The sequence below is a fragment of the Panthera uncia genome, assembly GCF_023721935.1.
Source record: "Panthera uncia isolate 11264 chromosome C1 unlocalized genomic scaffold, Puncia_PCG_1.0 HiC_scaffold_3, whole genome shotgun sequence".
Lineage (NCBI taxonomy): Eukaryota > Metazoa > Chordata > Mammalia > Carnivora > Felidae > Panthera > Panthera uncia.
The window spans coordinates 58,230,063-58,244,078 of NW_026057584.1; the positions used below are offsets into that span (position 1 = coordinate 58,230,063).

General features: G+C 37.0%; 2 protein-coding genes across 2 annotated transcripts in view; one reads left to right on the forward strand and one right to left on the reverse strand.

The window, feature by feature from the left end:
* SCRN3 (secernin 3) overlaps positions 1-13,356 on the reverse strand; it is a 36,672-nt gene extending 23,316 nt beyond the window's left edge. Inside the window, exons 1-5 of the mRNA XM_049616017.1 lie at positions 13,256-13,356; positions 10,776-10,944; positions 9,111-9,292; positions 7,366-7,565; positions 5,408-5,620 (exon numbers count right to left, since the gene is read on the reverse strand). Of these exons, the coding sequence (XP_049471974.1) occupies positions 5,408-5,620; positions 7,366-7,565; positions 9,111-9,292; positions 10,776-10,934 (754 nt within the window). The 5' untranslated portion in view covers positions 10,935-10,944; positions 13,256-13,356. The remainder of the gene's footprint in view (positions 1-5,407; positions 5,621-7,365; positions 7,566-9,110; positions 9,293-10,775; positions 10,945-13,255) is intronic.
* CIR1 (corepressor interacting with RBPJ, CIR1) overlaps positions 13,354-14,016 on the forward strand; it is a 43,428-nt gene continuing 42,765 nt past the window's right edge. Inside the window, exon 1 of the mRNA XM_049616023.1 lies at positions 13,354-13,521. Coding sequence (XP_049471980.1) covers positions 13,450-13,521 — 72 coding nt within the window. The 5' untranslated portion in view covers positions 13,354-13,449. The remainder of the gene's footprint in view (positions 13,522-14,016) is intronic.

Consider the following 14,016-nt stretch of genomic DNA (forward strand, 5'->3'; position numbering starts at 1 on the left):
GCACAATGTCTAGCCCTTGATAGCTTTTAATAAATGGGAATAGATATGCTGCAATTGCTACTCCGTCTCTACTTTTACAACAATAGTAAGTCTAAAATTATAATCCTTGGAATTACACATTTTGGCATTTTCTACATATCCATCCACATGGGAAAAAAAAGATCATTTAAATAAACTATTTATTAAATGACAAACTAACATTAAGAAACTTTACAGGAAACCTTTCAAACGGTAAGACATTTTGCTGGAAAGCAAAATGTAAGTAAGATACTAAATACTTTGAAAACAATGATATTAAGGCATTCTAAAAAGTCACAAAATTTTTTCTGCAATACCAAATAAATAACATAATTGCTTTGTTTAATGGATACCTAAGAGGCAAATACCAATCACTGATCTCTGAGTAGTTGCTTTCTCATTGATTTACAGAACCATATTATCCTTCAAGTGAAGGAATATATTAGTCACATATTTTGGAATATTAGTGGAATGACCCACTCAGTAGTTATTTCACTCAATAATCTTCTAAATAAAAGGTGTTTTTCTGGAGTTCTTTGGAGGCAAAGGGACAAAGATACATTACAAGTTATTTTTTAAGAATTAGTGGTAACTAGAGGAGGCTGGCTGGCTCAGTCAGTTAGGCATCCAACTCTTGATTTTGGCTCAGGTCATGATCTCAGTGTTTGTGAGATTGAGTCCCACATCAGGCTCTGTGCTGTCAATGGGGAGCCAGCTTGGGATTCTCTCTCTCTCCTCTCTCTGCTCCTTCCTCTGCTCATGTTCTAACTCTCTCAAAATGAATAAATAAACATTTTTAAAAAGAGTAGTAACTAAATATAAAAATGGAAAGATATATTAATTAACAGGCAATTTAAAAATCACAATTTTTTAACAAACATAAGAATATGTCTAATCTTACTAGTAACAGATCTATATTTTAAAATAATAACATGTCATGAATAGACACTTCTCCAAAGAAGACATCCAGATAGCCAACTGACACATGAAAAAATGCTCAACATCACTCATCATCAGGGAAATACAAATCAAAACCACAGTGAGATACCACCTCACACCTGTCAGAATGGCTAACATTAACAACTCAGGCAACAATAGATGTTGGCGAGGATGCGGAGGAAGAGGATCTTTTTTTGCACTGCTGGTGGGAATGCAAACTGGTGCAGCCACTCTGGAAAACAGTATGGAGGTTCCTCAAAAAACTAAAAATAGAACTACCCTATGACCCAGCAATTGCACTACTAGATATTTATCCAAGGGATACAGGTGTGCTGTTTTGAAGGGACACATGCACCCCAATGTCTATAGCAGCACTGTGAACAATAGCCAAAGTATGGAAAGAGCCCAGATGTCCATTGATGGATGAATGGATAAAGAAGATGTGGTATATCTATACAATGGAGTATTACTCAGCAATCAGAAAGAATGAAATCTTGCCATTTGCAACTACATGGATGGAACTAGAAGGTATTATGCGAAGCGAAATTAGAGAAAGTCAAGTGTCATATGACTTCACTCATATGAGGACTTTAAGATACAAAACAGATAAACATAAGGGAAAGGAAGCAAAAATAATACAAAAACAGGGAAGGGGACAAAACATAAGAGACTCTTAAATAGGGAGAACAAACAAAGGTTACTGGACGGGTGTGGGAGGGGGGATGGACTAAATGGGTAAGGGGCATTAAGGAATCTACTCCTGAAATCACTGTTGCACTATATGCTAACTTGGATGTAAATTAAAAATTTAATTAAAAATAAATAAAGGCAATGAGATATTTAGAAACTGTTTACAGAATAGGGTAAAAATAGAGATAGAAGCAAAGAAAAATAAAGATAAAAACCATACAATTTAAAAAATAATAAATAAATAAAATAGTAACATGTCATTTTTGCCTACACAATTTGTTAAGGTTGAACAAAAATAATATCCTACATTGATAAATATATTAGAACGGCACTCAAATATTGCTGGTAGAAATTTAATTTGATGCAACTTTTCTGGTGGCCATTTTGACAATGTGTTTCAAAAGCCTTTAAACATGCATATGCTTTGACCCTACATTCTACTTCTAGAAACATATTCTAGGAAAATAATCATGAATGAGAATATAAATAAGGTATAAGCATATTACATAATTTTCAGTACTGAAAAACTAAAAACAACCTAGATAATGGGGAATTTGTTAACTAAAGTATGAGTCATACAATCAATCATTACTATATAGTGATTATAATACAACCATATGGAAGTAAACAAGATATCACAATATTAGAACACTATGCATCTTTAAAAAAATTTTTTTAATGTGTATTCATTTTTGAAAGACATAAACTGAGCACAAGCAGGGGTGGGGCAGAGAGAGAGGGGGACACAGAATCTGAAGCAGGCTCCAGGCTCTGAGCTGTCAGCACAGAGCCCGACATGGGGCTCAAACTCACAAACCACGAGATCGTGACCCGAGCCGAAGTGGGACACTTAACCAACTGAGCCACCCAGGCGCCCCTAGAATACTATGCATCTTTTAAAAATGAGAAAGTTCTGTACATATCAAAACAGAATTATCTATATATTGCTAACTAAAGACAAGTTATGTGCAGAAATGTGTATATGGCATACTGCCATTTCTGTAAAAAAAAAGAAAAAAGAAAAAATTACATATACATATTTGTTTCATTAAGCATATATTATATCTGGAAGACATAAGGGAATACCTACGGAAAAAAGAAATGAGTATCTAGAGACAGAGTAGGAATATATTCTTGTATACTCTTGTGTACCTGTGGATTTTGAATCATGTGAATATATTTCTATTTCTATAAGTAAAATAATGTCATAGAATATTAAATAACATAGGAAGGAGTTCTGCTTTCAATTAAGCTAAGTAAGTTCCTATCAGACCAACCCTCCCTTAGATAACTATAAACTTGGGATGTAATACAAACTATCAGGCACCTGCGTGGCTCAGTCGGTTAAGTATGTGACTTTGGCTCAGGGCATGATCCTGAGAGATCATGGGTTTGAGTCCTGAATCAGGTGAGCTTGAGCCCCACTTGGGTGAACACAAGCCCCACTTTGGGTGAGCCCCACTTCTCTCTCTCTCATTGTCTCTCTCTCTCTCCCTCCCTCCCTCTCTCTCTTTGCCCTCACTTGCACCCTCTCTCTTTCTCAAAAAAAAATACAGACTACCTGAAGGTTCTTTCCAGTGAACAAAAGCAGGAAAATTCTGGAGGGGGACATTTGGAAGATGGGATGAAACACAGGATAAATTTCCTATTTGTGTTCTGGCTTTAGCTCAAGGGAAGGCCACAGTCAATGCTGTGCAGTATTGTGCAGGTATTTACAGAAAATCTCCGTCTATCTGGCTTGAAGAACCAGAGGTCAACCACAGGTACTAGAAAGGGAAGGAGGAATCCCATAAAAGACGGAGTTACAGAGAAGAACCCCCAAATTCTGTGGAAAAAAAAAAAAAACCTGCCCAAATCTCCATCTGCTGTGTGAATCGCCATGTGAGGCAGTTTGCAAGCAGCTCAGCTAAAGATGAAAGAACTCAGCTGAAATTTGAGTTGCCCGCCCGTTGGGTTTACAGATTGAGTACAACCAATTACATTGTCTGCCAAATCAAGAGTTATTTCTTTTTAGGTGAATTTTGGTGGTTTGTGGCTTTCAAGGAATTAGTTCATTTCCTTTACTTATTGAATACACTTAGAGCTGTTTGTAGTATTCCTCTATTACCTTCCTTATTGTGCTGTGGTTGATAATGATATTTCTCTTCCTGCCATATAACTTGTGTTGTTTTCCTCTTTTTCTTTGTCAAACTGTCTACAGTGTATCAATTTTATTGCTCTTTTCAAAGAACCAGCTTTTGGTTTGATCAATTTTCTCCACTGCTTTGTTACTTTCAATGTTATTGATTTCTGCTCTTGTTTTTATTATTTCCTTCCTTTCCTTGACTGGGATTTTTGTTTGGTTTGGTTTGTTTGATTCATTTTGTTTCCTTTCTTTTTTTTTATTAAAAAAATTTTTTTTAATGTTTTTTTTATTTTTGAGAGAGGGAGAAACCGACCACAAGTGGGGGAGGGTTAGAGAGAGGAGACACAGAATCCGAAGCAGGCTCCAGGCTCTGAGCTGTCAGCACAGAGCTTGACGTGGGGCTCAAACTCACAAACCAGGAGATCATGACCTGAGCCCAAGTCAGACGCTTAACCAACTGAGCCACCCAGGTGCCTCCATTTTGTTTCATTTCTTAAGGTTGAAAGTTTAAGTATATTATTGATTTAAGACCTTTCTTATTATGTTCTGTGAGCACTAAATGCTATAAATTTCCCTGTAAGCACTACTTTTGCTGCATCCCATAAATTTTGGTATATTCATTTTCACTTCATTCCACTCAAAATATTTTCTAATTTCCCTTGAGACTTCTTTTTTTGACCCACAGATTAAAAGTATGTTGTGCAATTTCCAAGTATTTGGGGACTTCCCAGATATCCTTCTAAAATTGATTTTTAATTTAATTTCATTATCACCAGAAACCATCCTTTGCTCACTGTTTCTTTTAAATTTGGTAAGATTTGTTTTATGACCCAGGATATGGGTAATCTTGATGTTTGATGTGCACTTGAAAAGAATATATGTTACGCTGTTGTTGGGTGGAGTATCCTATAAATAATCAGTTAGATATAGTGGTTGATGGTATTATTCAGGTTTTTTATTATCCTTGCAGATTTCCTGTCCAGTGGTTCTTCTGATAACTAAAAGAGAAGTACTGAAGTCTCCAATTATAATTATGAAATTGTCTATTTTTCCTTTCAATTCTGTCAGTTCTTCATGTATTTTGAAGTTTTGTTGTTAGATGCATATATATTTACCAGGGAAACATAATAAGCCTAAAATAACCTTTCTTTGATTATGTAGTGTCCCTCTTTCTCCCTGGTATTTCATCTTGCTCTAAAGTCTAATTTGTCTAAGGGCACCTGGGTGGCTCAGTCGGTTGAGCATCTGACTTAGGCTCAGGTTTGTGGGTTCAAACCCTGCATCAGGCTCTGTGTTGATAGCTCAGAGCATGGAGCCTGCTTCAGATTCTGTGTCTCCTTCTCCCTCTGCCCCTCCCTGCTCACGCTCTGTCTCTCTCTCTCTCTCTCTCTCAGAAATAAATACATGTTTAAAAAAATTTAAAAATAAAAGAATTATTATCCTCTCAAAATTATACAGTGCTTCAGTCATCTCAGAGGAAAAAAAAGCTTACAATATCAGTTTACAAAATTTCAGTTTAATAAAACTATATCTCTACTAAGAATAATTCCCCTCAAACCAGATTTTATCATATCCACATTATACCTAGACAAAATATAATTTTTCATTCTGATATTATTCCAATGATAAAATTACCTTTGTGCTTATTCAGAAGCTTGTAGCCTTCACAGTATCTGCCTGGTGAAAGCATCATCTTGGCTGTGTCAAGATAAGAGTATGTTGCAGCAAAATCAAACTCCGTTTTACCGTCCCACCAACCTTTCTGCTTAGCATAGTTTCTCAGGTCTGGATGTTCCCGATCAATCTTGGTTGTTATAGAAAGCTGATTAGAAATATTACGAACTCCCTCTATTTTCAAAGAAGAACAAGGAAAGGGAAGAGAAAAATCACATTTAACATACTGTATTTATCTGTACATTATAATTATTAACCACTATTTAAATGTGAATATAGACTTCTCATCTATTACACACTCAAAGAGATAAAAGAATTACTTAAAAAAAATTTTTTTTAAGTTTATTCATTTTGAGAGAGACAGGGCATGTGAATAGGGAAGGGGCAGAGAGAAAGGGAGAGAGAATCCCAAGCAGGCTCCATACTGTCAGGACAGAGCCTGACACAGTGTTCAATCCCACAAAATGTGAGATCATGACCTGAGCTGAAGTCAGACACATAAGTGACTGAGCCACCCAGGCACCCCCTAGAAGTTACTTTTTAAGAAGTAGTCATAAATAATATTAGAACAGAAAAATAAGACTTTGCAAAATATCATGGCACTAAGTTATAACAAATTTTCAACTAAAAAACAAAACAGGTGGGAGGGAGGGGAGGGTGGGTGATGGGTATTGAAGAGAGCACCTTTTGGGATGAGCACTGGGTGTTGTATGGAAACCAATTTGACAATAAACTTCATATATTGAAAAAAATAAATAATAAATAATAAATAATAAAAAACAAAACAGAAGAAACAATAAAAACCAGTTCTAAAGAGATCACAGTAAATAAGAGATCACGAAAAATGAAAATTGATGAATGTTTTAAAACAGATTTAGAATAACACTCTGACAAGTAGAAATCAATTGCCCCCAAATTAGAAAATAATAAAATGTCTAAATTCACTTTTATATCTTAACAAACACACAGGCAAAATATAAAATGAAATGTCCATCAAAACTGGCAATGACTTATTTTGAAAAATAACATCCAAATCCTCCAAAGCTCAAGGCTACCTTCATGAAGACTTTCTGAATTTTTCCAGTCCACAATTACTTTTCCCTTCTCTAATTGTTCACAGCATCTATGTGCCTGAATCATTCATGCAACATGTAATATTTTCTCATGTGTACCTTATCTCCCCTGTAAAACTAGGAGATCCAGGAGGTAAGTACATAGGAAGTACATGATCATGCTTAAGCACAAGACTGTACTGTAATGAAAGAATATTGAACTGAGAGTCAGGATGGAAAGATTTAAATTCTAAGCCTTTCAATCACTGCCTTGAGTAAATCACATTCCTTTTCTGGATTTCCTCACTTTAAAAATGAAAGGAATATTTGATCACAAAGAAACCACGAAAAACATGTAAAGCATCCCAAAACAATCAAATTGTGTTACTTTACTCAGTGTTTATGCTTTACTATAATATCAACATATTCTTTCCAACCCTAATGGACAGACACAAATCCCCAGCAACACTCCCCTTGCCTTACCTCCTTATGCATGTGTGATCAAATTTTTGAGTTCAGCCCAAAGGTAAATGAGGAAGAAATGGCAAGGGGTTATTAAGTGGAAAAGTACTATAAAACAGCCAAGAGCAGCTGCACAGAAAATATATACAGGTTATATAAAATTAATATCATAATATGAAAAAGAGATATCATCTTCTCCTCTTTTTCAGAAAAGTTTTTTATAGTGCTCTTTCACTATTACATTCTTTCACATTTTTTTTTCATTTCCCCTGCACTTTAACCCTTTATTGCACTGGATTATAAATCTTGAGAAACAATTAAATGCAACGTCTACAGTTAAGGGGGTTATTTTATTAATTGTAAAACAAATTAAAAACAAATTAAATCATGAGAAGTTGTCCATACCTTGTACTTTTTCTGCTGCCCAGTACTTCCCTGCAGTCTCCAGAATCCAGGCTTCTTTCCTATCAGCTATCAGGAAACTGTTGTGATAGCTGAATACCATCCTACCCTCTGAACAATTTCCACCCTGGCCATATTTTTCTAATAGATCAACAATGACATTGAGGGCTTTTTCAGCTGTATCAGCTCTTTCAAGGCCAAGTCTAAAATAAAAATATTAAAATAAATCAGATTAAAATAAATCTCCATTATTTTTCTTAAATAATTTCATGTACATGAGATTTTATTTTATATTCAAAATAAAAGTTCTTTTTTAAGAACTTTATCTGTTTTAAGTTAACAGATAAACTGAAATCCAACTTTAAAAAAAAATTTTTTTAACGTTTATTATTTTTGAGAGAGACAGAGAGACAGAGACAGAGCACAAGAGAGAGAGGGGCAGAAGAGAGCGAGAGACACAGAATCTGAAGCAGGCTCCAGGCTCCAAGCTGTCAGCACAGAGCTCAGTGCAGGGCTCGAACTCACAAACTGTGAGAACATGACCTGAGCCGAAGCTGAATGCTTAACTGACTGAGCCACCCAGGCACCCCTGAAATCCAACTTCTAAGCCATTCCTTCTGAAGTCAGTTTGAAATCATGAAAATAAAGTTTTTGGAGTGAAATAGCTCAATGTTAAAATTCCAATGTGGTAACTTATTGCCAAGTTGCTTTATCTCTGTACCTCAGGTATCTCATCTGTAAAATGAGGATAATAATATATAGTCCATGAGTTACTGTGAGAATTAAGGTCTGATAAAGTATATTTGGTATTTCCAATAAACCATAATTTTCAACTCCTTCTCTCAATGATATTTGAGTCTTCAAATTACATACCTATATGGGCATACTTTGGAGATAATGCAGGAGCAGTTACAGGCCACTGGAATAAAATGAATATTGCGAAAAGTGAGTCAAATGAATTTTTTGGTTTCCAAGTGTATATAAAAGTTATGTTCACACTATACTGTAGTCTATTAAGTATGCAACAGCATTACGTCTAAAAAAACAATTATATACCTTAATTTAAAAATTAATTTAAAACTATTGCTAAAAAATGCTAACCATTATCTGAGCTTTCAGTAAGTTATAATCACTGATTACAGATCACCAGAAGAAATATAATAATAATAAAAAGTTTGAAATAGTGTGAGAACTGGGGCGCCTGGGTGACTCAGTCAGTTGAGCGTCCAACTCTTGGTTTTGGCTCAGGTCATGATCTCACAGCTCATGAGTTCAAACCCCACATCATGCTCTGTGCTGACAGTGCAGACCTGCTTGGGATTCTCCCTCCCTCTCTCTGCCCCTCCCCCACTCATGCTGTCTCTGTCTCCCTCAAAATAAATAAATATACTTAAAAAAATACACAAATAAAAAAAATAGCGCAAGGCACAAAAATCGTGTGATACCAAAATGTGACACAGAGACACAAAGTGAGCAAATGCTATTGTAAAAAATGGCACCAACAGACTTGCCTGACACAGCATCGCCACAAACCTTCCATTTCTAAAAAATGCAATATCTGTGAAGTGCCATAAAGGAAACCATAATAAAGTGAGGTATGCCTGTATTCTAAAGCATTTTAACACAAACTATGAAGTATCGACATCCCCAAAATGGGACAAAAATAGGAAAATAAAACTGGCAAGAGTTATACCGAAATTAAAATTTTAGACATGGTCTATACCAGAAAAATATAACTAAAAAATAACCTGACAAGATCCATGCCCAGTAGCGCCTCTTCATCACACACTTCTTCTCTTCCCCATACAGCTTCATTCCCAATGCAAACTCCATGCTCGTTGGCTCCCATTTCTGCCCCCCATAACCAAGCTGGGCGACTGAGGACAACAGCATATGTTTCAGGAACTTGATCAATTTCTATGTAAGTACACTGTAAAGAAAGGCATAACAACAACCATAAAACCAAAAAATAAAAAGTTACCAAATTCTAAAATCCTAAAAATCAATCAGAAGGCATGTCCGTTATGAAATAAAGTATAACTAACTTAAAAATTTCAATAATAAAGTCATTACCCTTAAAACATATTCAGAATTGACCCTAAAGCTTTTATTCATTCAAATATTTACTAAGCATCTCCTCTTATAAGGTACTCTGCTAAGAGATATGTTAGTTACAAAGATGAATTAGATACAGATCTTGCTTTCAAGAAACTAAGACTTGCACATTAACTAAAATATAACAAAATGTAAAGCATAAGGGCTGTGAAGAAAAATAAAAATGAGGTGTTAACGGAAGCTCAGTAGAGAGATAGTTTCTAGTTGTGAAATCTTGAAACATTTTGTAGAGGAGGATGTATTGAGTTGATGCTTAAGGGAGGAGACCTCAATCTCAGTGTCTAGTATTTCTTAATTAGTGACCTAAGTCCCATATGTTAGCCCTTACATACAAGAGAATTGCTTGTATGAATTACATACAAGAGAATTAGGTAGCATGTGAAAGTCAACCATCTGGTATGTCCACAGTAGTGAAAAGAGTAAGAACCACTGGCTTCAGAACAGGAGAAATTTAAACATAAAGAGAGAAAGTGGAAAGGGACCCATGATGAATAGTCTCAGCAAAAGAAAAAAAAAATTTCCCTGTATACAGAAAACATCTTATTTAATATATTTTATTATTATTATATCAATAAAATGAAATCTAAAAAATATATGTTAGCAATAAAAGCATAATGTGAAACTTTAAGTTCCGTGTTGAATGGGTTTTTAATAAAAATTTTTAAAGGATCGTTTAATTAATGTGTATACTACCGAATGATTGCATGAAATGCATATTAATAATGTAACCACAGGGCCCCATAAAACTTTTTTGATATTAAAACTGTTATTTCCAGAGATTGGAATGACTTTCTCTATTCTACACCAATCAGAATCCTTTCTGGCCATCAAACTCCAGCTGAATCCCAGCTCCTGGGGAAGCCTTCCTCGATCTCTAGTCTGAATTAATTGCTCCTTCTCTATTGCTGACACAAGTTGGGGCTCTTATTAAAGCATCCCACTTTACAATGGGGTTAATTACGTATACATCCTATTCCTCTACTAGACTCTAAGCTCCTGGAAGACAGAACTAGCCTTGACAGCAGGCGTTAAATCCTTGCCCTATTTGACATGCTTGCATATGATAAACATTCAAATATTTGATCAAAGAATCAACAACTATTTCTATTGTTTTTTCAACTTCCTCCAAATCACTGAAATAAAAGACCAGAAGTCTAATTCTGACTCAAATTATTTTTCAAATTTAAATTCTTGAATTTTTAACTTCTAGAGTCTCTGCCAAATAACTAGCTAATTAAAAAGCTGCTTATGATACTTTTAAAGAAAACTATTGCTAACAAAACATGTACTTCACCTACCTGAAGATGTTCTCTCAGGTTCTCATGAACTGCAGCAGGAAAATAAACTACCTCCTGTACTTCATCACACAATCTATCTGAATTTTTTCCAAAAATAATCCTGTTATCAACCGTTGCTGGAGGTAATGCCACAAAAGTATCACAGGAACAAGGTTCCATTTTTTAAAAACTAAAAAACATATAGAAGATTCAAAATAAAAAGGGAGAAACATTTTTAGTATATACAAAACAAAGAGTTTTACTTGACAACCAAGGGATGTTATCGCCATATCAAATAAAGAGTGTTCATTAACGTTTTAAACTTTATACTGCACTACAAAAATCTGTAAGAAAATGACTTGGGAATGAATCTTGTACTACAAGAATCAATAAGAAAATGACATTACAAGTAACTTCTTCTAGTCTATAGGTTAAATTTATCCTCTAAGATCTTTCTCTCCCGAAGTTTTCCCTGAATCTCCTTTCAGTATTTCCATATTTGGGAACCCATGCACTTAACTCTACTGCTATGAAGACTATATTTGTGTACGCCTATGAGTTTCCATACTTGTGCACATATATGAGTCTCCTTCTGGACAATAAGATCCATGAGGGTTGGGAGCGTGCTTTATTAATCTTTGTATTCTCATCACCTGAAGTTATGAAATGTCCCAGTATTTCCTCAAAGGAAGGAAGGGGTCTCCTTTGAGCTGGAGAAGAATACACCCAGATTATAATACTGAGAAGACTGAAATTTTAAGACTCACTGATCAGACAAATACAAAAACATGTCAATCAAAATACCAAACTGTTGATATGTCTAGGAAGAAGTTCACATACATAACTTATAAATCCTGATTGTAGAATTTAGTATCAAGATTGTGTCTTCATTTGTAATTTGGAAAACCCGAAATCCTCAGTTTTGGTAGATCATATTTGCTTCCAGAATGGACATACTGTTTTAGAGTTTCCTGCTTTCCCTTATTTTATAATGCCCAAACTTTAGAATGGCTTTACACAGATACTAGCAGTTTATTTTATTAAAAAATTTTTTCTTTGAGAGAGAGAGAGAATTTTAACCAGGATCCATGGTCAGCGACCCTGGGATCAGGACCTGAGCAGAACTCGAGATTGGATGATCCACTGACTGAGTCACCCAGGTAACCCATACTAGCAGTTTAAAAACAAAAAGTAAGTTTAATAAATGTTTCATTCAAAAGAAAACAAGTGACTCAAGTAAGAAAGAAACACATTCAGCCTGAAACTCCTAACACTTTACTCTTTTCTTGTTATTTAAAGAGAGAAGTCACGATTGCTGCTGTTCTTTTCTGTGTAAATTTCAATCTTTATGTCCTAGGTCACTTTCTATTTGTGTTCCAAAGTTAATTATACCACTGCATGACCTTGGCAAGCTATTCAATCTCGAACTAAGCCTTCTGCCTCATCGGTAAATATCTCAGGAGGTTGTTATTAGAATTTAAAAAGACAGTGTGGGGGCGCCTGGGTGGTTCAGTCGGTTAAGCGTCCGACTTCGGCTCAGGTCATGATCTCACGGTCCCTGGGTTCGAGCCCCGTGTCGGGCTCTGTGCTGACAGCTCAGAGCCTGGAGCCTGTTTCAGATTCTGTGTCTCCTTCTCTCTGTGACCCTCCTCCATTCATGCTCTGTCTCTCTCTGTCTCAAAAATAAATAAACTTTAAAAAAAATTAAAAAAAAAAAGACAGTGTGTAAAGCGTTTTTGCACAGTGCAAGGAACATATCAGACACTCAAATGAAAGCTGTTATTATTGGGCAGAAGAGTATATTTCTCATAAAAGGCTTATTCTTGTTATCATACCCACCCCCTCCTTGCTGAGGATTTGGTTGGTGGATCCCCTACAGCAAAGCAGCCATGTCCACTCAAAACCCTGGAGTCTGAAGGGCCGTCAAAATGCGCTAGATGATCTATGCTAACTGGAGTCATACGAGAAGCTAAGGAAACACGCCACCTACTTAGGAAAACGCCTAGCACGTTTAGAAGGGGATGGCTTGAGAGTCTTTATTAACTCCCAGTACGCATTCATCATCAACAAATGTTTAGGAACATCTTTCTGAACCAGGCACGGTACAGCTGAGAATCCTCGCTCTTATGGAGTTGACATTCCATTTTATATGCTTTAGTTCCCCAAGCGTTTTTAGAAATATCACATCGTTTGATCCACCCGATCCGTTCGTACTACAGTTTGGACGAGAAGTACTATTTTCAAAACGCAGACGAGAAAACTCGGTGCGGAGAACTTTATGTACCTGGAGTCAGAGTTCACAGAATAAAGAGGACGAACTTCAAGCACCCCTTGCCACCCAGCACACACTCTGCACCCCAGCTGGCGGCGCTCAGCCCGCAGCCGGCTCACCCCAGACCCGGGGCCTCTCCCGGAGCCCCTCGGTCCCGCCGCGCCACAGCGCGCGGCTTCCCACCTAGCACCACAACTTTGCACGCCACACCCCCGTTCACGCCCCTCACCTGGTCTAGGAACTACCCTCAGTGAAAGGGGTTAGGGGTGTGCTAGGGCGGGCGGAGGAGCTAGCGGCCGGAAGCTGTCACCTTTGACCGCGGAAGTTCCCGCTGCCACTGGAGGCGCAGTTCCGGTTAGGCGGCAGTATTTGTTTACGTTGTTCACAGTTCCAGTGGCCGCCGGCCCCAGCTTAGGCTTCAAGATGGGGAAGTCTTTTGCCAATTTCATGTGCAAGAAGGACTTTCATCCCGCCTCCAAATCCAATATCAAGAAAGTGAGTAAGGGGAGCCGGGTAGGGTTCTGGCTCTTGGCGCCTGGGATCCCCAGGGCTGGAGGTGATGAAAGTGGTTGTGTCTGTGGGATTTCTGGAACAGTCGCCGCTTCCCCAGGCCTGACACCCTGGTCTTCCCGCCCCTTTTTCTCTGCTGAGAAACTCGCTAATAAAGCTGGCCTCGACGCTTATTCTCCATCAGCCGGGAGGCGGGCAGCCTTCGTCTGCCCGGTCGGCTTGTCATCTAGATTGTGTAAATCTGTAAGATACGAAGTATGATCATATGGTTCCTCGTTACTTTCTCAACTGTTTTTGGTTTTGTCTTTTCGGATCACAGGGATCGTGGCTTCTGAGCTCTGCTATCCTGTACAAAGGTGATTCCCTGTTTATTTAAGATAGCTCTTAAAAGGGAAATAAAGGCACCTCTTCCTGTCTTTATCCCACCCGATAATGTAGCGTCTGCCTGGTGAACTCTTTGAAGTTTGGCTGTTTATTTTA